The sequence below is a fragment of the Ornithorhynchus anatinus genome, chromosome X1 (genome assembly GCF_004115215.2).
Source record: "Ornithorhynchus anatinus isolate Pmale09 chromosome X1, mOrnAna1.pri.v4, whole genome shotgun sequence".
In the NCBI taxonomy this organism is placed as follows: Eukaryota; Metazoa; Chordata; class Mammalia; order Monotremata; family Ornithorhynchidae; genus Ornithorhynchus; species Ornithorhynchus anatinus.
The window spans coordinates 62,010,401-62,033,799 of NC_041749.1; the positions used below are offsets into that span (position 1 = coordinate 62,010,401).

A 23,399-nucleotide genomic window follows, 5' to 3' on the forward strand; every position below is an offset into this window, starting at 1 on the left:
AACTTGTTAACTTCTCACCACCGCAAGTGTGAAACTCTTGCCTTTAAAAAAAAATTAAAAAACCCCAAAGAACAAAAGAAGTTCCCCAAAACAGTTCTTTGAACTTAATTGATTAGCAAAATTAAGTGGGAATCATTTAGCCCAGAAGAAGTGAAAGGAAGAGTACCAGGCTAAGACAAAATATGTGGTCAGAAAGGTAAAAATCTTTTTACTATTAGCTGGATACATAAAAAACTTTCTGGGAAGAACAAGTGTGTGTGTGTGTCTGTGTATGTATGTATGTACAAGCGCACCCACATCTTAAATACTTATCCAATTTCAAGGTAACTCCCCCCATACACACAAACACCCACACACACTCCTATAGGAACAATTCAGACTTTATTAAAACACACCTTCATAGCTGGGTTATTTTCAAATAAGCACCATTTTTAGTATATTGATTGTACATTAATAAACAACCAGGCTAAGGAGCAGTTGCCAGAATAGCAGCAAAGTGTAAACTTTGCACTCTGAAAGTGTGAAGTGATGTCTATGGAAGAAGTTTATTGCACAAGTGGAATAACGGGCATCCCTTTGATGCTAGATTCCAGCTCTAGTAATGGAGTGAATAGTCAGTTGTGTGATTACAATCTTGTGCTTTCTAGTTGACCACATTTCTGCCTGATAAGACAAATCTGAGGCACAGTCTGAGTGGTATCTAAAGGAGTGTATGAGTTTTTTCACAAAGGAAGAAATCCTTAGTATGCTGGCTGCCATGCAGAGCCATACATAATACCTGTAAAGTATGAACACTTATCATACACATCTGTTTTGGATCACCATAAGCAAATTTTATCACATAACTATAATGTGCAACTAGGGGCCCCCTTTTTTCCTCTTAGGGGTCTTTCCAGAAATATCAGAGTATACTGAAATCTGCCTGGCAAATCTACAGAGATGGTTTAGCCTAATCCATTATTTAATCTAACTGCTTTTGTTCACTACCCAGTATGGTATCTACCCCCCACCCCCACCCCACCCTCCTGGATGCACTTAATTTCTCAATGCTTGGCTAGCGCTCCTTTTATATTGTCATACAAGTATCTGCTTTAAAAGTCGTAATTTCAAAAATATTAGGAACTAGTAGTAATTGATTTTGTGAGAGGTTATTCTCCAGTTGAAATTCTCCAGGTGTAATTAAACCACACTTGATACAGTTGCTAGCAAAGCAGTAAAGCTTAGCCAAAATTTGGACAATTACTACATAAATTGGGAGTGGAGTAGGGGAATGATCCCCTCTATTTCTCTCTCCTCCTAATGGATGAAGTATTTTTAATCAACAATAAAACACCTGGAAGCAGTTTGTTTTTACAGATTTCTCTTAAGAAAATTTGGTAATCTACACTCAGTGTCTAGAGTAGGTAACATTTTAAACTTGAAGTTTTGCCACCTGCTGAAAGAAAGTGTTGTGTCTTCAGGTATTAGATTATAAAAGTTGGTTTGGTAGGTCAGACAACTCTGATTTACTTGGGGGCTTTCTGTATAACAGGAACAGACTTTACGATGCTCTAGCTTTTTGAAAAATATAGCAAACCAATTTTTGGCCTGTCAAATGAAAAATGCACATTAGGGTAGCAGACAGCATTCAAGTTCATGTTACAACATTAAGGGTTTTCTAATGGAAAACAAAGTCCTTGACTTGCTATGATATATATATTGTCTGTTTGTCTAACGTGTACTATGACCAGCCTTTCAAATAACTTTTTTAAACATTTTCCATTGTAAGGTAAGCCAAAGGGGACAAGGAAAGTTTTTCCTTGCTAGTGCTCAATGCTTGTGTTTATGCATTTAGGTCTGGTGGTCTAAGAGCAGCTCCTGACTTTCTCTGGACTTCAGGGCCTAACCGCTTGTGTTCTAGCTATAAGGCCATAAATTATGCAGACATGCCTTCTTGGCCTATTTAAACTGAGGTGGAATAATTGATCTGGACAGGTTTATAGTAGGGAGGTGTGAAGTGCCTGCTGTCTGAGCCCTGTTGAGGCAGCCATTGGGGGAAGGGAACTAGATAGGTTAGACTTGGGGATCTGGAATCTAGGCTGAGAACTAATTGAAAACTGTTGCTTTCCTGTGTGACACAAGAAAGGCAGCAGAGTTGTGAATCAATAGCTTTGGGAATGGCTTTTCTCATTTAATATAAAATGAGAAAATATGGATAACTTTTCCCCAAATATCAAAGAGTTGATGTTTTTTGTCTCATAAATGCATTTGCATGCAAAAATATTTTTAAAGTCGTATTATAAATTACTTGTATTAATATCTCCCTCTAGACTGCAAGCTCCTTAAGGGCAGGGAACATGAATGCTAATTCTGTTGTATTCTCCCAAATACTTAATACAGTTCTCTGGGCCTAGGAAGCACTCAATAAATACCATTGATTGATAAAGTCAGGAATGAATGTTCCCTCAAGCTCTTGTCTCCTAAGAAGAACTTAAAATAACTGTTTGTGATGTAGGCATTGGTGGATAGTTGGACATGTAAGGATAATACAGCCTTACAAATGGGTACTTAAAACAATGGAAAATGGTGCTCCTTTTGTATTAACTGTTGCATCCTCAGTTTTTTCCTTGGAAATTCAAGTTGGGGGAGGTGGGGAGAATTTCATTGGTTGACTTAAACAACAACACAAAACCTTGAAGTTATGAATTAGCAAAATCACCTTGGGCAGCAATTTCTACCAACTTGTGGGAGTTCTGTTGAACAATCCCTCTAGACCATAAGCTTGTTGGGGTGCAAGGAGCATGTCTACCAACTCTCCAAAGCGCTTAGTACAGTGCTCTGCACACTGTAAGCACTCAATAAATATCTTTGATTGAAAGCAACATTAGAGTTTTGGGCAAAGGCCCTTGGTTCATTCGAAAGTAGGTACATGGTGAATGGGAGTTGAGCAGTTAAGGAAAGGGCTTACAGCTTCTTTTTGTTTTGTTTTTTTGAGGCATATTGTTTAGAGGTGATAGTTATCCTTGAGGTGCATGGTAGTTAATGTATAACCATTTTAAGAGGCATATGTGGGCATCTGATGTTTTCTCACAGCTATTGAGGCTCATAAACCTATAAAGCTTATCTGTTTGTGATCAATTGACAGCTTTTTAGCAGGGTGCAATCCCAACGTTTTTTCATTTGCAGTTTGGAATAGGGAAAATTTTTCTCAACACCTCCTTTTGCAGGAAGTGGATAATTTCAAACATGACTTGAGACACTGTTCAAGTTAATCCTCTCAACAGTCTCAAATCTCTTCTGCTCCTTCCCCCTTCCTCCCTCCCCTCTTCCAAAAAAAGAATACACCACCACCAGAAGCATGGGAACATGAAGTTGTGCCCTGGTGGCGCAGAGCACCGTTTCTGCTGGCAGGGCTGGCTGACTCTGTGGAAACTGCTGTTTTGCTGCACAGGCAGCATGATGTGATATCATGGGCTAAACCAAAGTCCCTGAAGTGCCTCAGAAATTCTAGTCCTTAATTCCTTGTGGCAAGGAATTCCAGGGAACAGCTTTAAGACAGCCCAGTTCTTAAATAAGAGCACCCAAAAGTGCATCTTTTTGTTTTATTTGTCCACCAAAGGTACTGTCAGTGGTATTTATTGAGTGCTTACTATTTGTAGAGCACTGCACTAAGCATTTGGGAGAGTACAGTACAACAGAATTAGCAGACACGTTCCTTGCCCGTATTGAGTTTACCACCTAGAAGACTTTTACTATTGAGTAAAAGTTCATTAGGATGTGGAGTTTCAGAAGTAAATTTGGAGACCATTGTCTCTTTCTGGTAAATTAGTGATGAATTCTCTCAAGTTTGAAGGTGATTAACTTATTTTTTTTAGTTGTGTTAAATATATAAATATATATTCTTGGTGAAACTCCTCCCCTAGATCTAGATTGTGATCTAGAATTTGAATATCAAGAAACAGGAAATTAGGTTCCAATTTCTTGAAAATATTCTAATCAGTTGAGTTTTGTTGACTGTGTGGGGATCTCAGTGAAATACCAGAAATGTTCTGGATTCCCTGGTAAATGGAGAATCATACATTATGGCTCAATTTTCAGCAATTTTCCATTTGATAAATTTAATGTATATTCTTTGCGTTTACATGTCCCCACCCTCTAAACATTTTATGTATTATATATAAAATGTGTATTGAAAACACTACTGAACATGCATAATTTGAAATGGAACTACAGAGAACTAAATGGAGTCAATATTATTTTTCTAATATTTTCATGAATAATTGTACTATTTAAGTGCTTAGTATATGTCAAGCACTGTTCCAAATGCTGGGGTAAATACAAGTTAATCAGGTAGGACTCAGTCCCTGTTCCACATGGGGCTCACAGTCAATTAAAAAAAAAACAACTCTAAACACACCTATTCTTTTCCTTTTCTCTTCCTAAAATAAAAGCCAAAAGCTTTATTGTTCTAGGTCAGGGAATAGACTCTTCTTGACTTTATAACCTCCCTAAAGTTTTTAAAATCTTGTAGAATGAAAAGCTTCATGACCTGCTTTCAACTAAGCATTTCATGATCAATCATAAGTAAACTTTAAGATTGAGGTAAAATGAACACAATCCAATCTAAAGCTGATAAAGTAAAGCAAAAAAGAGGCTAGATAACGTGCAAGAGAGTGACCTTTTTAAAGTTTGTGTTTTTGTTTTTAAGGTCAATTTAGCAGTGGAGATATGTGACAGGATAGGCTGCCTTTCCTTTCCCCTTCCCCTACTAAGCCCTCATTTCTTCTTCTCCTTTTGCATAGCTGTTGCACTTGGATTTGCACCTTTTATTCACACATCCCTCAGCCCCATGGCACTTAAGAGCAGCATGGCCTAGTGGAAACATCACGGGCTTGGGAGTCAGAGGTCATGGGTTCTAATCCCAGCTCCACCACTTATCTGTGTGACTTTGGGCAAGTCACTTCTCTGTGCCTCAGTTATCTCATCTGTAAAATGGGGATTAAGACTGTGAGCCTCATGTGGGACAACCTGATTACCTTGTATCAACCCCAGCGCTTAGAACAGTGCTTTGCATATAGCAAGCACTTAACAGATATCATTATTATTATTATGTACATATCTGTAATTTAGTTATTTGTAATGTCTGTCTCCCCCTCTAGACTGAAGTTTGTTGTAGGCTGGGAATGTGTTTATTAAATCTTTTCTTTTCCAAGTGCTGTGGTATTTATTGGGCACTCACTGTGTGCACGGCACTGTCGTGAACACTTGGGAGAGTACAATAGAGTGGATAGACATTATTTTTTGCCTTCGAGGAGCTTACAGTGTAGTGGGGAAGAATATGGGTATCCGGGTTCTGGAAGGATGACCTGGAAGCTTCCAAGTTGCCCCTTTAGTACTTAAGAACTGGGAGATTCTTGTGGGCAGGGATCATTTCTGCCTAGTCTATTATATCATACTCTCCTAAGCATTCAGGACAGTGCTCTGCCCACAGTACATGCTCAACAAATACCACTGAGTGATCATCAGTAAATGAAAAAAAGATTGCATGAAACTGATTATCTGGAGTGTAAAGATGATAAACTACTTTATGGCATGGAGTATATGAGTAATGGAAGTTCTCCATATCTTATTCATTCATGCAGTCGTATTGAGCACTTACTGTGTGCAAAGCACTGAAGTATGCACTTGGGAGAGTACAATATAACAACAAACAGACACATTCTCTGCCCACAGTGAGCTCACGGTTTAGATGCCTCTTAAATCTCAATTTATAGCTCATACATTGCATATTACGGTGCTCTGCTCAGGTGAACATAGTTCTCTGTCTATTGTAGTAGATGTCTGGTAGTCTCTCTTCCTTTATTAAATTATTATTTTATGTTTATAGCTATTTGTTAGGGTTGAAGAAGGCACTACCAATGGTAAAGTGATCTCTATGCAGGGGTGGTTGAAATTATTGATGTGTAAGTGACTCTCTCTTTGACCCTCCTCATGTTAAGATCATTTGTTCTGATAGTTGCTATCTTAAGTGCCTGTCTTCCCCTCTTGACCCAAACTTCATGGCTGACTGCTTCATAGCCACTTTAGTCCAGGCTAGTAGGAGAGTGAAACCCAAGTGTGCTGTCAACTTTTCAGACCCCCAATTTGAAACAGGTCGAGACAAGGGATCAAGTATAGTTTCCTGTTCCAAATTCTATAGTCAGCCACTCACTAGTATCTTAGTGCCTACTGTTGCAGAGCTCTACACTGAGAGCTTGGGAGAGTAAAATAGAATTGGCATATATGATCCCAGCCCTCAAGGAGCTTGCAGTCTAGTGGGGGAAGCAGGAGGAAAGTAAATTGCAGATAGAAAGTAATCGAAAAATGTAAGTGCTAGGGGGATGTTCAGAATACTTAAGTGCTTATGCTTAAGTGTTGAGGGGGGAGGCGTGGAGGCGGCTGTAGGGAGTTAGACATTAATTGGGGAAAACCTCCTCCTGGAAGAGGTGCAATTTCAGCAGGGCTTTGAAGATGGGAGAGAATGGATGTGGCCAAGAAGCTGGTGTTTTACTCAGCTCTCTGAACCCTTATGAATGGTTCATCAAGAAGCATCCAATTTGGACACTATTCAGGAAGGGGGAAATGCCAGAAGTTGTTATTCACCTCACTTGTGAATCATATTCATCATTCTACCGCCGGACCTTGTTCCCTGGGATAAAAACACCAAATATACTCATGATAGAATGGAAGGGGAGGTTCACATGTGTCTTTCTGCTCTCTTGGCTCCTTTCAAAGGTATTAGCTAAACTAACGCCCCCCCCCCCCCCCCGACCAAAACAAAACAAAACAACTTTCTGGCCTCCTCGACCAGAGAGAGGCTTCCAGTGTCAGTTACCGTCTTTCATCTTTCGGACTAGGTCTCCTTAGAACAAGGCCCACACCTGCTGACATACTGACAAGGGTGATACTGCACCTCATCCCTCGAACATCAGGTTTGGTTTGATGGAGGGCAGGCAGGCCTGACCAAGTAGGTAGCATCTTGCTGACTGCAAGAAAATGGAATGGTTCAGTTCCTTCCATTGGTACTTACCCAGGATTATTGATTCCTTGGAAGCATCCCTTTACACATCTTCACTAGATGACTAGCCCACCAAATTGTAAGCTCCTCGAGGGCTTGAATCATATCTGCTTACTCTGCTGTAGTCTCCCTAGTGCTTATACAGTGCTCTGCACACTGTAAGTGCTGATTGATTGTGTTAAAATGTAGCCATGATCGAAGTCCATGTGGCAGATCTCACCTCAGATCCTGTGAGGGGCTTCGCACTTGGTTCAAGAAGGGCTTATTCAAATGCACCTGTCTCCCTACTGCAACCCTTGGGTCTTAAGTTTTACCATGGGAAATTCCTCTGTCTGGATGTAGGTCACTTCCATTTTTGTCTGCCTGTCTTCCCATTAAATTGTAAGCTCCTTGCTTCTGTTGTACCCTCCCAAGTGCTTTGAACAGGGCATTGATTGGATTTGGTGCATCCGTGAATTTCAGGCTTTGATAGACCTCCTTCCCCAGAATTTTCAAGGGGAAAATTATACATTGCACACATCAAGGCTTCTTCCCCCACCAAGGTAGCTTCAGATTTCTACATACTGGGCTCATTCTTCTCTCCTCCTTCCCCAGTCCCCCGGAGAGGCCACTTTCTCCTCTTCAGACATTAGAGGAGCCATTCTATACTACTTAGGTGGCTCTGAGGAATCCAGGATTAAGATGGAGTTTTTGCTAAATGCACCCAGTTAACTGGTAGTCAAGTGCATCCCTTTTGATTCAAAAGGGGCAGCACTACCACTGAAGGGATAACTGCCTCAGATCATTTTAAAAGGTAGGGCAGCCACTGCAGCTTTGTGGAAACTGTCCCTATAGAAGAAATCTGTAGAGGAGTTACATATCCTGCTGTACTCCTGATCAGTGGTGTGCAGACTGGAGGCTCAATTCAGTAGGTCTAACCTGCTATTGAGAAGCAGCATGACCTAGCGGATAGAGCATGGGCCTGGGAGTCACAAGGATGTAGGTTCTAATCCTGACTCCACCATGTGTCTGTGGTATGACTTTGGGCAAGTCACTTCACTTCTCTCTGCCTCAGTTCCCTCATTTGTAAATTGGGGATTAAGACTGTGAGCCCCCTGTGGGACATGGACTGTGTCTAATCTGACTATTTTGTATCTACCCCAGTGCTTAATACAGTGCCTGAGACATAGTGAAATGCTTAACAATTATCATGGTGAGGGGTGGGGGCCATCGGGGAACCTTCAAGGCCTATTAATAGCCTTACTTCTGCAGCCAGCTGTGGATCATACCAGAATGACCATCTGACTTGTCCCCTTTACCCACCTTTGGAGAAGCCTGGATTATGTACTGTAATTTAGAATTCTCCAAAAGTGTGTGAACATACCACTTGCTCTCTTCTGCCTCTCCTACCAGGATGGTGCTCTCTTCTTCAGTTAACTCTGTGCTTGATTTGAGAGGAATTCAGCTCCCCTGAAAATTAGGGGTGGGGGAAGGCTGGCCCCCCCATTCCTCTAAAGGAAGGAGTGGATCCTGGGACCTGATGTGGTTACAAATTCCATTAATACTAGGTAGCATTTTTAAGCTTCATGGAGATGAAAATTTTGGAGGGTGAGAGCATACCAGAATGATTATCTGGTGTTTCCCCAAACATTTGTGATGTGCCTCAGGGTTGAAGCTCAGCAAACGGCCATTTCGTTGTGAGCTTTGTTGGAATGAGTTTTAGGGCACATTTTATTATAATAGTAATTATGATATTAAGCACTTGCTATGTGCCAGGCACTGTACTGAGTGCTGAGGTAGATATAAGCAAATCGGGTTGGACCCAGTCCCTGTCCCACATGAGGTTCACAATCTTCATCCCCATTTTACAGATGAGGTAACTGAGGCACAGAGAAGTGAAGTGGCTTGCCCAAGACCACACAGCAGACAAGTGGCAGAGCAGGATCAGAACCGAGGTCCTTCTTACTCCCAGGCCATTGCTCTATGTACTACACTATGCTGCTCCTCTAACTTCCGTATTCTAGCTTCCAGAATGGGATGTGCTGTTGTTTAACCCCCATTTATGGAGTCTCTTCAGTCTCTGCTGTGTGGAGCAAGCGAGATGGGATTTTTTGTTTAAGATGTCCCTCTCCTCCGACTAGAATGTAGATCCCATTTATTGATGTGTATGGAGAATGTGTCCTGAGAAAGCAGAATGTGTCCTGAGAATGGTATTTGACAGTGGGGTGGGGGGAAGTAGTGTGGCCTAGTGGAAGGAACATGGGCCTGGGAGTCAGAGGACTTGGGTTCTAATTCTGAGCCTTCCACTTGTCTGCTGTGTGGCCTTGGACAAGTCACGTCACTCAGTGCCGCAAATTTCCTCATCTGTAAAATGGAGATTCAATCCCTGTTCTCCCTCCTACTTAGACTGTGAGCCCCATGTGGGTCAGGGCCTGTGCCCAACCTGAATATCGTGTATCTACCCCGGTGCTTATTACAGGACTTGGCACAAAGTGCTTAGCAAATACTGTAATTATTGTTATTACACATATTGGGAGAGTGACTATCTCAGATGAGTAACCTGAATGGGTCCATGTGACTTCTAATATTTTTGTTTCTGGGATTCCATTAGAATGAACAAATTAAATTTGGTTGGATGCCTAGTGGAGTTACAATTTGGGGTTAGAAATCCATTAAGTTGCTTCTGCTTGGTTTGGAGCAAGTTGGATATGGAAGGCATTTAGATTGCCCAAAAATCACACATATAAACCACGTTCTTTTGAATTTGCCAGACCAAAGTTTTATTTTCTCCCAAACTCCAGGATTATTTTTTCTTTATCTTACTACTTGTAAATTCTGCCAAATTGTATGTGGAAATAACTGATGAGAAAGTTTCTTTGGAATTCTTGAAATCCAGATTTAATAATAATGGCACTCACTGGCTTGCTCTGTGCCAAGCACTGGGGTAATGAGGTTGGACACAGCCTCTAGCCCACATGGGGCTCAAAGTCTAAGTAGGAGGGAGAACAGGGATTGAATCCCTCTTTTACAGATGGGGATAGAGAGGCACAGAGGCATTAAGGGACTTGCCCCAGGCCCCCACAATCAGTCGGTCTCACAGCAGGCAAGTGGCAGAGCCGGGATTAAAGCCTCCTGACTCCACCTTTTCCACTGGGCCACATTGCTTCTCATTTTATAACCAAATACCCAAATGAGCAAAATTGGGCAAAGTGCAAAAAAATCAGCTGAGCAAAAAGTTAACTTTTGCTTGAACTTATTATTTTGAAAATGAAGAGAATTGGTGGCATGAATAGTGGTGTGGGGACCTTATGAGCCCCATGTCTTCTTTCCCCTTCCTGTGATTTGAGGGGAGTCACAGTCCTTCCAGTGATTTAGTTGCTAGATGAGGATGGATGATCATCTGCCTACACCAAAATTGAGAGGATTAAATCCTGAAAAGCATTTTAATAATAAATGAATAGCAATTATTAAAATGTATTAGGCAAATGTGTGTCCCAGCTTTCGTGAAACTGAGTACTTGGTTGGGGAATGGTGGGGGGGTGAGGAGGGGGAGGAGGATACATGAGGCAACCAGAGGGGCATCGATTAAACCGTAACAGTTCTGGCCAACTGTGCTTTCCGGGTGAGTTTGGGATTGTAGAAACTGCTGCTATTTCTCAGTCAACCTCCTCACACCTTTCACCTGACTTGTTTTAATCACACAAATATTTCTTTGTGCTGCTTCCAAGTCGGTGGGTGGTGGAGGGGGGTTGAGGTGGATTAACCCCTCCTGATTAACTATTAATAGAAAAAATAGAATGACAATCCAAAAAAGAGTAAACATGCTCTTTGGAGGCTTTCTTCCCTCTCAGAGAATTAATGATTGATTGGACCTCTCCTTTCATATGAGCAGAGAGAGCATTGAAGGTACAATGTAAATGGGAAAGAGATTAAAATAAGATTTAAGCTGGGAAATGTTTTTGTTCCTTTGATACATAAAACTATGAGACAACAACCTCTATTCAGTTACATTTAGTAAGTGGTATGGATGTAATTTCAGTTGGCATAGATTTCTTTTTACTGCATCTATATATCTGTATATTTCAGATGGAAAATATTTTTTTACCATGTATACTTGTCATATATATCTTTGCCAACTTAAATTCCATCTATGTGTGTGTGTATAATATACTTTTCAAAGCAGTACTAAAATCTGTGGAAGTTCATAGTTTGCTTTGAAGTACACTGTTTTGCCAGAAAGCATGTTTTCACCATGTGGCCTGGATTGAATGTGACAGCAGAATTAGGGCCATTTTAACAGCATGCATCTGTCTGGATATGGCATACATGGTGTTGGAAGAAATGGTTGTGCTCGTGTGTGTGGGATTGGACATGGGGTTCCTACTCTTCGAGCTTTTGTCAGCCTGGGGTTCTGGGAAAACTGGTGGTACTGTAGAGTTAACTGGTGCTCTGGATAACATGTTTACTTGCGTTTTCTAAGTGGGGAAAAGGGAATTAGAGGTGAGAAGGTTAAAGATAACAGGGATCTAAACCTATAATGAAATGACTTCTGTGATGGTTATCATCTGATTTAAGTGAAGTTGGATTTAGGTGAGCAAAAATCTGTTTGCCAGATAAGTGGCTTCCATTTTATATAGCATTTTTTCCAAGAACATAAATTACATTACTGACTCAGACCAGTGGTCCATCCAGCCCATTACTCTGACCCTGATAACCGGATGCTTGGAGAAGCTGTGCGATAATTGATCTCCAAGAGGGCAACTTTTATGGCAATTGATGTACCTTCTAGCTTTTTCATCTAGTAACTTTATTATGGCTCTGTCTTCCATTAGTATATCCCAAACTTTCTTGAGCCTACTGGCCAGCACTACTTCCTGTTGTTACAAATTCCATATTGCCACCCATTATCTACCATCTTCAGTTTTTGATGGGTGCCTCTTCCTCCTAGTGTGGGCATTGGTGAATGACAATTCTGTGTTCCACCTTATCCATATCTCTCATGATTTTGTAAACTTAAATCATGCCCCTTCCCCCTGGATTTTTGTCTTTCCAGACCAAATGGTCCTAATCTTATTAATAACTGTGGTATTTGTTAAGCACTTACTCTGTGCTGAGCACTGTACTAAGTGCTTGGGTGAAGGTCAGATTTTGAGCAGTTTCTCTTGATTTGTGTTATTTACCTCTTTTTACATCATTGGACTAGGTACTGCCAAGTTAACAAAGTTCAGTGACAGCTTCTAGTTTGGTCTCACTAATGGACATCTTAGATTGTATATATGTGTGGCATCATTTGCCACAATTCTCATACACTGGTTAAAGTATTTTTGTCAGTGACATCATTTTTGAATAATACATATTCTATTCAATGCACTGTATTGATCTCTGTAGGGGGAAGTGTGAGCTCTAATCCTGGCTCCACCATGTATCTGCTTTGTGACTTTAGGCAAGTCACTTAACCTCTCTGTACTTTCATTCATTCATTCATTCAATAGTATTTATTGAGCGCTTACTATGTGCAGAGCACTGTACTAAGCGCTTGGGATGAACAAGTCGGCAACAGATAGAGACAGTCCCTGCCGTTTGACGGGCTTACAGTCTAATCGGGGGAGACGGACAGACAAGAACAATGGCACTAAACAGCGTCAAGGGGAAGAACATCTCGTAAAAACAATGGCAACTAAATAGAATCAAGGCGATGTACAATTCATTAACAAAATAAATAGGGTAACGAAAATATATACAGTTGAGCGGACGGGTACGGTGCTGTGGGGATGGGAAGGGAGAGGTGGAGGAGCAGAGGGAAAAGGGGAAAATGAGGCTTTAGCTGCGGAGAGGTAAAGGGGGGATGGCAGAGGGAGTAGAGGGGGAAGAGGAGCTCAGTCTGGGAAGGCCTCTTGGAGGAGGTGATTTTTAAGTAAGGTTTTGAAGAGGGAAAGAGAATCAGTTTGGCGGAGGTGAGGAGGGAGGGCGTTCCAGGACCGCGGGAGGACGTGACCCAGGGGTCGACGGCGGGATAGGCGAGACCGAGGGACGGCGAGGAGGTGGGCGGCAGAGGAGCGGAGCGTGCGGGGTGGGCGGTAGAAAGAGAGAAGGGAGGAGAGGTAGGAAGGGGCAAGGTGATGGAGAGCCTTGAAGCCTAGAGTGAGGAGTTTTTGTTTGGAGCGGAGGTCGATAGGCAACCACTGGAGTTGTTTAAGAAGGGGAGTGACATGCCCAGATCGTTTCTGCAGGAAGATGAGCCGGGCAGCGGAGTGAAGAATAGACCGGAGCGGGGCGAGAGAGGAGGAAGGGAGGTCAGAGAGAAGGCTGACACAATAGTCTAGCCGGGATATAACGAGAGCCCGTAATAGTAAGGTAGCCGTTTGGGTGGAGAGGAAAGGGCGGATCTTGGCGATATTGTAGAGGTGAAACCGGCAGGTCTTGGTAACGGGTAGGATGTGTGGGGTGAACGAGAGGGACGAGTCAAGGATGACACCGAGATTGCGGGCCTGCGGGACGGGAAGGATGGTCGTGCCATCCACGGTGATGGAGAAGTCTGGGAGCGGACCGGGCTTGGGAGGGAAGATGAGGAGCTCAGTCTTGCTCATGTTGAGTTTTAGGTGGCGGGCAGACATCCAGGTGGAGACGTCCCGGAGGCAGGAGGAGATGCGAGCCTGAAGGGAGGGGGAGAGGACAGGGGCGGAGATGTAGATCTGCGTGTCATCTGCGTAGAGATGGTAGTCAAAGCCGTGAGAGCGAATGAGTTCACCGAGGGAGTGAGTGTAAATGGAGAACAGAAGAGGGCCAAGAACTGACCCTTGAGGAACTCCAACAGTTAAAGGATGGGAGGGGGAGGAGGCTCCAGCGTAGGAGACCGAGAATGATCGGCCAGAGAGGTAAGAGGAGAACCAGGAGAGGACAGAGTCCGTGAAGCCAAGGTGAGATAAGGTACGGAGGAGGAGGGGATGGTCGACAGTGTCAAAGGCAGCAGAGAGGTCAAGGAGGATCAGAATGGAGTAGGAGCCATTGGATTTGGCAAGAAGGAGGTCATGGGTGACCTTAGAGAGAGCAGTCTCGGTAGAGTGGAGGGGACGGAAGCCAGATTGGAGGGGGTCTAGGAGAGAATGGGAGTTAAGGAATTCTAGGCATCGATTGTAGACGACTCGTTCTAAGATTTTGGAAAGGAAGGGTAGTAGGGAGATAGGACGATAACTGGAGGGGGAAGTGGGGTCAAGAGCGGGTTTTTTTAGGATGGGGGAGACGTGGGCGTGTTTGAAGGCAGAGGGGAAGGAGCCCTTGGAGATTGAGTGGTTAAAAATAGAAGTTAAGGAAGGGAGGAGGGCAGGGGCGATGGTTTTAAGAAGGTGAGAGGGAATGGGGTCCGAGGCGCAGGTGGAGGGGGTGGCACTTGCGAGGAGGGAGGAGATCTCCTCTGAGGATACTGCAGGGAAGGATGGGAAAGTAGGGGAGGGGGTTGTTGGGGGGGAGGGGAGAGGCGGAGGGGTGACTTTGGGGAGCTCAGACCTGATCGTGTATTGTGAGCCCCACATAGGGCATGGACTGTGTGTCCAACCTGATTAGCTTGTATCTGCCCTAGCTTGTGTGCTTAATACAGTGCTTTGCACTTAAACACAAGTTCCATTAAAAACAAGATAGGGTGCATTTTGCTTAGAATTGGATTATTTACTGTAATACAGAAGTACACAATGTTTTGCCTTTGTGTTGGTGTTGTGTTGGTGTGATCTAAATTCCTCAAATGGTGACTGACTTAATCAGAAACATCTCTTCCCACTCTTTCCCTCACCACAGTCTACTCAATCAACAGGACTAGTCATTGGGGAGAATATAAGAGAATCATTTTTAAGGTTCTATGTTTAACATTCATTCATTCAATCGTATTTATTGAGCACTTACTGTGTGCAGAGCACTGTACTAAGTGCTTGGAATGTACATTTCGGCATCAGATAGACACAATCCCTGCCCAGTAGCGGGCTCACAGTCTAAACAGGGGAGACAGATAGCGAAACAAAATAGAACAAAACAAAATAAGTAGTCTGATGTAAATATTATCAAGATAAATAGAATCATAGATATATACACCATTAACAAAAGAGAGTAATAAATAATATATACAAATATGCACAGTGCTGTGCGGAGGGGAAGGGAGAAGAGCAGAGGGCAGGAGAAGGGGAGCAGAGGGCGGAAGAAGGGGTTTAAGACTGTGAGCCCCATGTGGGACGGGCACTGTGTCCAACCTGATTAACTTGTATCCACCCCAGCGCTTACAAAAGTGCTTGGCACATAGTAAGCACTTAACAAGTACCACAATTATTATTATTATTATTTTTTAATGCTTATAGTCCAAGAAAAGGGCCAATCACCTCCTGCCTTAATAAATACCATTAAAAAAAAAAAGCAAAGAAAGGAGAGTCTACCGTAGACAACAAGGTGACATCCTTCTCTTCCAGCTGGAAGAGGGCCTTCCACAGTTCCGTGAAAGAGCCCTGGAGTTCTGTTTCAACTGCAGATCTCTCCAAAGAGTCTTCACTCAAACCCAGATCCAGTGCAAACTGGGCCTCCTGTTGGTCTGAGCAGCCAGTCAGCACCAAGTCTTCAATCCTCTGGGGATTTTGTGCAAACTTGCCCAGCAGTCTTTCCACCTCCGAGAGAATGAACAGTGGAGGCACGAAACCATTCCCAGATTTCAGCAGCAAAGGAGTCAGGCTGTGAAAGAGGTAGAAGGTTCCTGAGTTCAGGGCTTGCCTGCAAGCATGGTTGTCTTCTAAGTCAAACAGGTACCGCATTTTCGAGACGTAGGTGGAGAGCGACAGTCTGCTGTGCAACGATGACGTTCTCCTGCACGTTCCTCTTGTCGCTCGACAGATTAGAGCCATCCTTGGGGCCTTCCGGGAGACAGGAGCTACGAAGAATGTCACAGCATAGAAAGGCAATGTCTCAATGGTCCGGCCATCCCTTTGTCCAAGGCATGGTATCTCTAGGCTCTAAACTCACTTGGACAAGTGGCATGGGTGGCACAGGTGGCGGCAGGGAACCTGCTTCCCACGACCCCTCGGTAATGATGATAGAGGCTTGATGATAGATTTTGCACTCTGCCAATATTTCTGTACAACCCATTAACCACCTCTTCCATGTATATGTCTATTTAAATCCTCCCTGAGCACTTGTACAGTCAGTTTTTTCTGACTGCTCCATTTATGAATGTTTTTAAGTTTCTCCTGTGGAAGTTCCTTGTGGCCAGGGAATGTGTTTCATGGTTCTGTACTTTTCCAAGTACTTGGTATGGTGTATTGCATCCATTGGGTGCTTAATAAATATCTTTCCTCCTCCTCTTCCTCCTCCTCCTATTACTAATCACAAACCAGAAAGACCTTGAATAAGATACCTTAAAAAACATACACTATAATAAAAGACCAAATACAATCCTGTTGAAAGGATTTAAATTTTGTTAAAATTTAATAACATTGGAAAACTGGTCCCCAATAAGAGGCTATATGATTATAGAAGGCTATTTTTAGAAGGTAAAAGGAACTTGTTAAAGGATTTTATAACTAATATTAATAAATTACATAATTATGTGGAGAGTAAAAAGTTAGAAATGTTATGGAAATCATATGCAGAATATAGCTATTGGTTCACTCACTTAAAGTATTCAGTAATTTCTGCCATTCATTCGCTATTTTTTACAGCATCTTCCTTTTTCGAGTAAGCGGAGACACAATATGAACCACTTCTTTCCAGTGTAAAAGTCTTCCCACCCTCCCAAATTGAAGTCACACACTATGGTTAAGTAATCTTTTGGCTGCACCCTTACCTTCTGACAGATTGGTCAAGTGGATTATATGAGGGGTTCAGTTGTTCAGGGATTTACACTTCTTTTATGCATGAAAATTTGTGTTATGACAGTGCCTGACAAAATGTTTAGTGAAAGCCTCAGTTGGCAGTAACTAAGTTCCCAGACATTCCTTTGCCCTTTTTTACTTGTTACTGAAAGGTGCAGAAATGCCTTTGACAGAATCTGCTCTGCTGACAAATTGTTTTGACCGGAGAACCTGAAATGGAAATTAAAACTGAACAAACTTTGGTCTTCTTGGGGGCGGGAGGGGAGCGGTGGTGTGCACATGCGCATTCATTCAATAGTATTTATTGAGCGCTTACTATGTGCAGAGCACTATACCTAGCGCTTGGAATGGCGCGTGTGTGTGTGTGTGTGTGAGAGAGAGAGAGAAAAACTTCAGATGATAAATCTCAAAATATTTTGCATTTACTACACTTTACTGGCTACCTGAAGCAAGAGCCCCAATGACCTTGATGCCATAACCTTTTGATTTTGGGGATGATTAGGGGAGATTCCTATTGCCTTATGCAGATTTATAGTCTACCATGAAGCAATAAATTAACTGCCATCAACAGAGTAATGGTATGGCCCATAAGGACCATTCACATTACTTATATCAGTCAGTCATTGCTATTTATTAAGCCCACAACGTGTGCAGAGCACTGTACTAAGCACTTGGAGAGTTCAGTGAGCTCTCTCGAGCTTAGAATTTAGTTGGGGAGACAGACATTGAAATACCTTATTCCTTCCCCTACTATAATGTATAAAGGTTATGTGCTGAAAGGAGTTAGTGCCAAAGGGTTTAGGGGTGTGGAATTGAGTCAGAGGTGACACAGGAAGGAAGGAAAATAGGGTTGGTGTTTAGGCAGGGAGGAAGATGAAAGATCAGTCAGGGAAGACTTCCTGGAAGAGATATTTCAGCAATAAGGCAAGGAAGATGGGGAGAGTGGTGGTTTATCAGATATGAAGAGGGAGAGAGTTCCAGGTCAGAGGGTAGGTGCGAGCAAGGGGTTGATGGTGTGACAGAGGAGATCGAGGTACAGTGAGTAGGAAGCAGCATGGCTCAGTGGAAAGAGCACAGGCTTAGGAGTCAGAGGTCATAGGTTCTAATCCCGGCTCCGCCACCTGTCAGCTGTGTGACTTTGGGCAAGTCACTTGACTTCTCGGTGCCTCGGTTACCTCATCTGTAAAATAGGGATTAAGACTGTGAGCCTCACGTGGGACAACCTGATTACCCTGTATCTACCCCAGTGCTCAGAACAGTGCTTGGCACATAGTAAGCACTTAACAAATACCAGCATTATTATTATTATTATTATCAGAGGAGTGAAGGGTGCAGCCTGGGTTGCAATGGGAAAGGAGTGAGGATAAGTAGGAGGAGTGAGCTGATGGAGTGCCTTAAAGCATATGGTGAGGAGCTTCTGTGCAATATGGAGATGGCTAGACAACCACTGGAGGTTTTTGAGCAATGGGGAGACATGCTTATACATGGTGATGTCCTACAGGATGCTGTGTACACACAGTGCTGTCATGCTGTCAAATGACAACATATGGGGGTGAGGTTGCCAGTTTTTCTCTGCCCCAGGCAACCAAATGTCTGAAGCTGGTCCTGAAAAGAACCTGTGTAAAGTGAGGAAGAAATAACCTTGTGAAAAATGGTTCATCTATTAGTTACTATAGCTTCAGAATTCTGGATGGTTTTTCTGATATAAGGGGCAATTTTGCTATAACACAATTATTTTTCTTAAGTTCATGGATTCTTTTTCCACCTACAAATATCAATCACCTCTTTTTCAATAGGATGTATTCAAATACAGACAAACTCAAATTTGACATAACTCTGGTTTAAAAAAAACCACACCACCACCCATCTTCACAGTAATGTAATCTGTAGACAAATTGCATTTTAACTCTAGTTGTGCTATTAGCATGGTTTTGGCTTTTATATGCACCATTGGTTTGAAGTACCGTTTGACTTTAATTTAGATAAATGTCTATGAGTTCATAGTGAAATGGATATCTGCTGTAGGCTAGTATTGATTTAAATGTCTCCAGTGTGTGTTTTAAAAGACAGTAGGGATTTGAAAGCCCCATATTATTAATGAGGTAGTTCCTTGTATAGTAGGCCCTAAATTTATCATAGAGCTACTGGAAATGTGCTGTAGGAAGCTGAGAGCAAAGGTGGGAAATTTGATGAGTCTTTTTTGAAATTAAGCACAGTTCATAAAGGGTATAATAGTGGATTTTGCCAGACTGTAGGGTTCAGGGATTAGGTGCAATTTTCTGAATCTTTTTTGAAAACGTTATATGACTGGAGAAAGGTGGGAAAGAAGGGAAAAGAGGAATGTAAAATTACATGAGGACTAGGAGTTAGATATCACCTACAGTAGGAAGGAGAGTCTCCCCCTCTGGATTGTAAGCTCGTTGTGGGCAGGGAATGTCTGTTATAGTGTTATATTGTGATCACCTAAGTGCTTAGTACAGTTCTCTGCACACAGTAAGTGCTCAATAAATACAATTGATTGAGGATCATTTGGGCTTTGTGGAATTGACTCTTGCAGTGTGCTCTTCTGGGTCTTACTTGGTAGGTAGAGCTGAAACAGGAACTATGAAGGAGGTGGATTGGTGGTAGGGATAGAACCCTGTAGGGATAAGTATTTTATGTTTTATTCTTAGGTATTTTCCAAGAAAGGTATGTGTTGCATTTGTGTTGGCCCATTTCCCTCCCCCCTTTCCACTTGTTAAACTCTTACTGCTTCCTGTGATATGGCAATATATTTCTTCATCATCAGTTACAGCATATGTAAGGCCTACTGTGTGCAGAGCACTGTACGAAGTGCTAAGGAGAGTACACTAGAAGTGGACACGCTCCCTACCCATAAGGATCTTCAATCCCAAGTGGAGGAGACAGACACTAAAATAATAATAATAATGGTATTTTTTAAGAAATCATTGTTGGGGAAGCAATTCATTATAAGGCTCTGTACATAAATTCCGGGGGTTTGGTGAGTATCAAAGTACTTAGTGGGATTATGAGCTCTTTGTGGGCAGGGATTGTCTCTCTTTATTGCCATATTGTACTTTCCCAAGCACTTAGTACAGTGCAGTGCACACAGTAAGCATTCAAAAAATACGACTGAATGAATGAAAAGTTCATAGATAATGCAGAAAGGAAGGAGAAGAGAGTGAGGATATGAGGTTAGTCAGGGAAGCTTTCTGCAGGGATTTTAATAGGGCTTTGAAGATGGAGAGACTGGTGTTCTGAGAGTAGTTGGCCTGATTTGAAGAGGGATGGTGGAGAGGTTATTCAGTGATACTTATTGAGCGCTTACTGTGTGCAGAGCACTGTATTCAGCTTTTTGCAGTGTTAAAATGTTGAAGATGCCAAGACCTCACACCTCACAACTGAGGAGGAACACGCTGATGCAAATGAAAGAAAACACCGAGAGACACTTGGGCTGTCTTGTAAAAAGACTCATGGAAGGAATTGGGCTAGGACACCGTGTCTTGTTTCCTAAGTATTCTAGTCAAACACCACTTTGTCCAGCGAGTGTGTTATGCCTGCAGCCCCCACAGCAGTTTGGAGATGGCAGCCAAATCTTCCTTGAGAATCATGTGTAAATAAAACTATGCGTGGTGGCTACACTGGGAATTGATCAACTAGGTAATGCCAGCTAGAGGCTAAAATGAGACCATTCCTAAGGGGAATCTGCACTGTCCCAAAAATGAAGTAAAAAGAACTCCCTCCAGGCCCTGAGAAAGGGAGGGGCTCAGTTTGGTGGGGGGGAAAAGGTCAGACCTCTAAGCCCCAGAAATAGCCTCAAGGAAGCAGTGTGGAACAGTGGAAAGAGCATGGGTTTGGGAGCCAGAGGACCTGAGTTCTGATCCCGGCTCCACCATGTGCCTGCTTTGTGACCTTTGGCAAGTCACTTCACTTCTCTGTGACTCAGTTCCCTCAGCTGCCAAACAGAGATTCAATACCCATTCTCCCTCCTACTTAAACCTTGAGCTCCATGAGGCACTTGACTGTCTTATATCTACCTCATTGTTTAGTATAGTTCTTAGCAAATAGTAAGCACTTAAATACCATTATTATTATTCTTATTACCCCATTGCAGTTAACATAGAGGTCTCCAGGGCACCTAAGAGCTGCCACCAGGTGGAGCTGCAGCAAGATCGTGGTGGTAGCTAAGTCATTTGGTTACATTACTTTGCAAACTGTTGCCACCACCCCCAGTCCAATGTTGATGGCCATACCCAAGTTCTATGCTTGTTACATGCGATCACCATGGCTTCACTTGAGGAATACTGCTCTAATATCATAATAATAATGATATTTTGTTAAGTGCCTACTATGTGCCAGGCTCTGTACTAAGCACTGGGGTGGACACAAGCAGATCAAGTTGAACACAGTCCCTATTCCACGTGGGACTCAGTCTCAGTCACCATTTGCAGATGAGGTAACTGAGGCACAGAGAAGTGAAGTGACTTGCCCGAGGTCACATAGCAGACAGGTGGCGGAGCTGGAATTAGAACCCATAACCTTCTGGCTCCCAGGCCCATTCTCTAACCACTACACCATGCTGCTTCTGTATGCTGTAATCCTTGGTCTCAGAGGGAGTGAGCATCTTTTTAGTTGTTAATGTTGGATGGTAATTACCTGTTTCTCATTTTAATAGAAACCTGAGCTACAATAGGCTGACAGAGATCAATCCTGCCATCTTTGACGACCTGCTGAACCTTGAGGAAATGTGAGTATCCTTCCAAAATCTTTCAGTTTGCTTTGGAGGGGAGACTTGGAGGAACTCACCAAACTGTAGGAAATCAAATGGTTTTAGGAGTTGCCAGCTTTGTCTAACCAACCTACACTAATAAATGAAACTTGAGAGGAGGGTGGGGTGTGTGTTCACAGAAAGGCTGTATCTTTTCTTTTTCTTCCTCTCACTACCCATGGAAACCCGACAATTAACACAAATTGGCAAGGAGTTATTGGAAATCATTCCTGAGGCTCTCTTTCCCTCCCTCTTGCCCCATACAAAGCTTGGTGGGAATTGTTCAGGTAGCACACCTGGTCATTTACATTTCCTTGTTGAAATGATATTACACTCTGAGAAACAGAGTGATACTCAGCTATGACATGTGATGCCAGCCCCCAGAAAACAAAGGTGAAGTGTAGTGCCCAACAGAGCTTAACTCCTGTTTCATCCCACCTCCAAACAGCAGTTCCAGGGCTTCTGAAATACGCCTGCCTTCTGCAGCTTGTTCAAAGAGCCTTAAACTATAGTTTGAAGTCTTCCCTACCAGTGTGGTTTTTACGATTCCTACAATATTCTATTCTTTAATGTATTCATTTTGCTTTTGGCATAACCCGTTTGAGAACATTTTAGCAATCCATTGACAAATTGTGAAGTTGGAACTCTTTGCTCCCATAATGATTTCACATTGAGTTCTCAGCATGGACTCTTTGTAGTTAAAAACAAAACTCTCAGTCGACCAGGTGAGTATCTGCTGGTTAGGACATTCCATTATAGATTTTGAAGGCCTAGTTTATGGTTAAAAATATTGAAACTTCAGATATGATTCTGGCTGTGGTTTCAGGCTTTTTTAATCATTTGTATACCACTGTTGATGTCACAGGTTAAAGGATGCCAACATGTTTTTTATTAATGTTAATAGGACTGCCATGACTTGCCTGGGGCCAAGACAAAAATAGATGGAGGCAGGCAGGGGCAGAGGGAGTACTCACCAAAGCTGAAGTTCTTGGCATGGAGCAGAGCAAGAGCAGCTCGAACAAGTTAGGAGGAGAAACTGCAGTCACTGCTGCTGCCGCCTTGCCATCATAGCTACCATAGCCGAAAGCTGGAGCTGGGGCTCTGGCTACTGTCGCAACATAACCCCCTTACCTTCACTTTTAATCTGCTCTGCTGTTGCTCTTTGTCTCCCCCCACCCCGGGTTCCCCAGGATTCTAACTTCCACCAGGAACCCAGCAGGAAGTGGAACAGTAATGGTGGGAACAGGTAAGAATCGAACCTGCAAGCTGTGGCCGATGCTACCACAACCAGGAGCCTTTTTCCATGCCGAGTCCACCAAGACACATGTGATTAATCAGTCATTTATCAAGTTCTTACTGTGTGCAGACCTCTCTACTAAGTGCTTGGGAGAGTACAGGTAGATTCAAGGAGATGCCTCTTATCTTGATAGTCTTATATTGCATGAACATCTATTAGTATTTTTTATCTCGGAGGTTGGATGGCTTCTAGAAGGTCACAACACTAAAAATGAAATACAGTAGTGTTAAGTGGTGAAATACAACCTACCCAAGAGCAAATAGGAGAGTTCAGCATTCTAGTAAATGAGAAAGGAGAAGAAAGTGGGGGGCAGGGGATGAAGCTAGCACAGGCTGAATAGCTTCTAGGTAGAATGAGTTTTAATGTTTCCCGGGCTGCTCTCAGTTTTCTTAAACTTTGCAAAGCCATCAAATCTTGGGAATGTGTTAGAGGAGAACCACAGGATGATGTATTCATCGTAATAGTGGCTTAGTGGTGGTT

The 23,399-nt window shown here is 42.8% G+C and overlaps 2 protein-coding genes across 5 annotated transcripts in view; one reads left to right on the top strand and one right to left on the bottom strand.

Annotated features, from left to right (window-relative positions):
* Window positions 1–23,399, top strand: part of LRIG1 (leucine rich repeats and immunoglobulin like domains 1) — a 141,519-nt gene that overhangs the window by 24,407 nt on the left and 93,713 nt on the right. For all 4 annotated transcript variants that reach the window (XM_039910145.1, XM_029050657.2, XM_029050656.2 and 1 more), the window contains exon 2: window positions 21,530–21,601. In XM_039910145.1, coding sequence (XP_039766079.1) covers window positions 21,530–21,601 — 72 coding nt within the window. The remainder of the gene's footprint in view (window positions 1–21,529; window positions 21,602–23,399) is intronic.
* Window positions 10,665–15,888, bottom strand: LOC100080057 (NAD(P)H pyrophosphatase NUDT13, mitochondrial-like). Its single transcript, XM_001510913.2, has 3 exons — window positions 15,430–15,888; window positions 11,400–11,490; window positions 10,665–10,792 (listed from the first exon to the last, which is right to left on the bottom strand). Exons 1-3 carry the CDS (start codon window positions 15,886–15,888, stop codon window positions 10,665–10,667), a joined length of 678 nt encoding a protein of 225 aa, XP_001510963.2.

Bases quoted from the DNA above. Each gene is read 5' to 3' on its own strand.
- LOC100080057 (XM_001510913.2), bottom strand. From the start codon at position 15,888: ATGGCTCTAATCTGTCGAGCGACAAGAGGAACGTGCAGGAGAACGTCA. The intron at 11,491-15,429 runs GTAGACTCTCCT...TTCCCCACTTAG, and splicing joins ATGTCACCTTGTTGTCTACG to AAAACGCAAGTAAACATGTT. The intron at 10,793-11,399 runs GTAGGAACCCCA...TTCTATTAATAG, and splicing joins GGCTGACAAAAGCTCGAAGA to TTAATCAGGAGGGGTTAATC.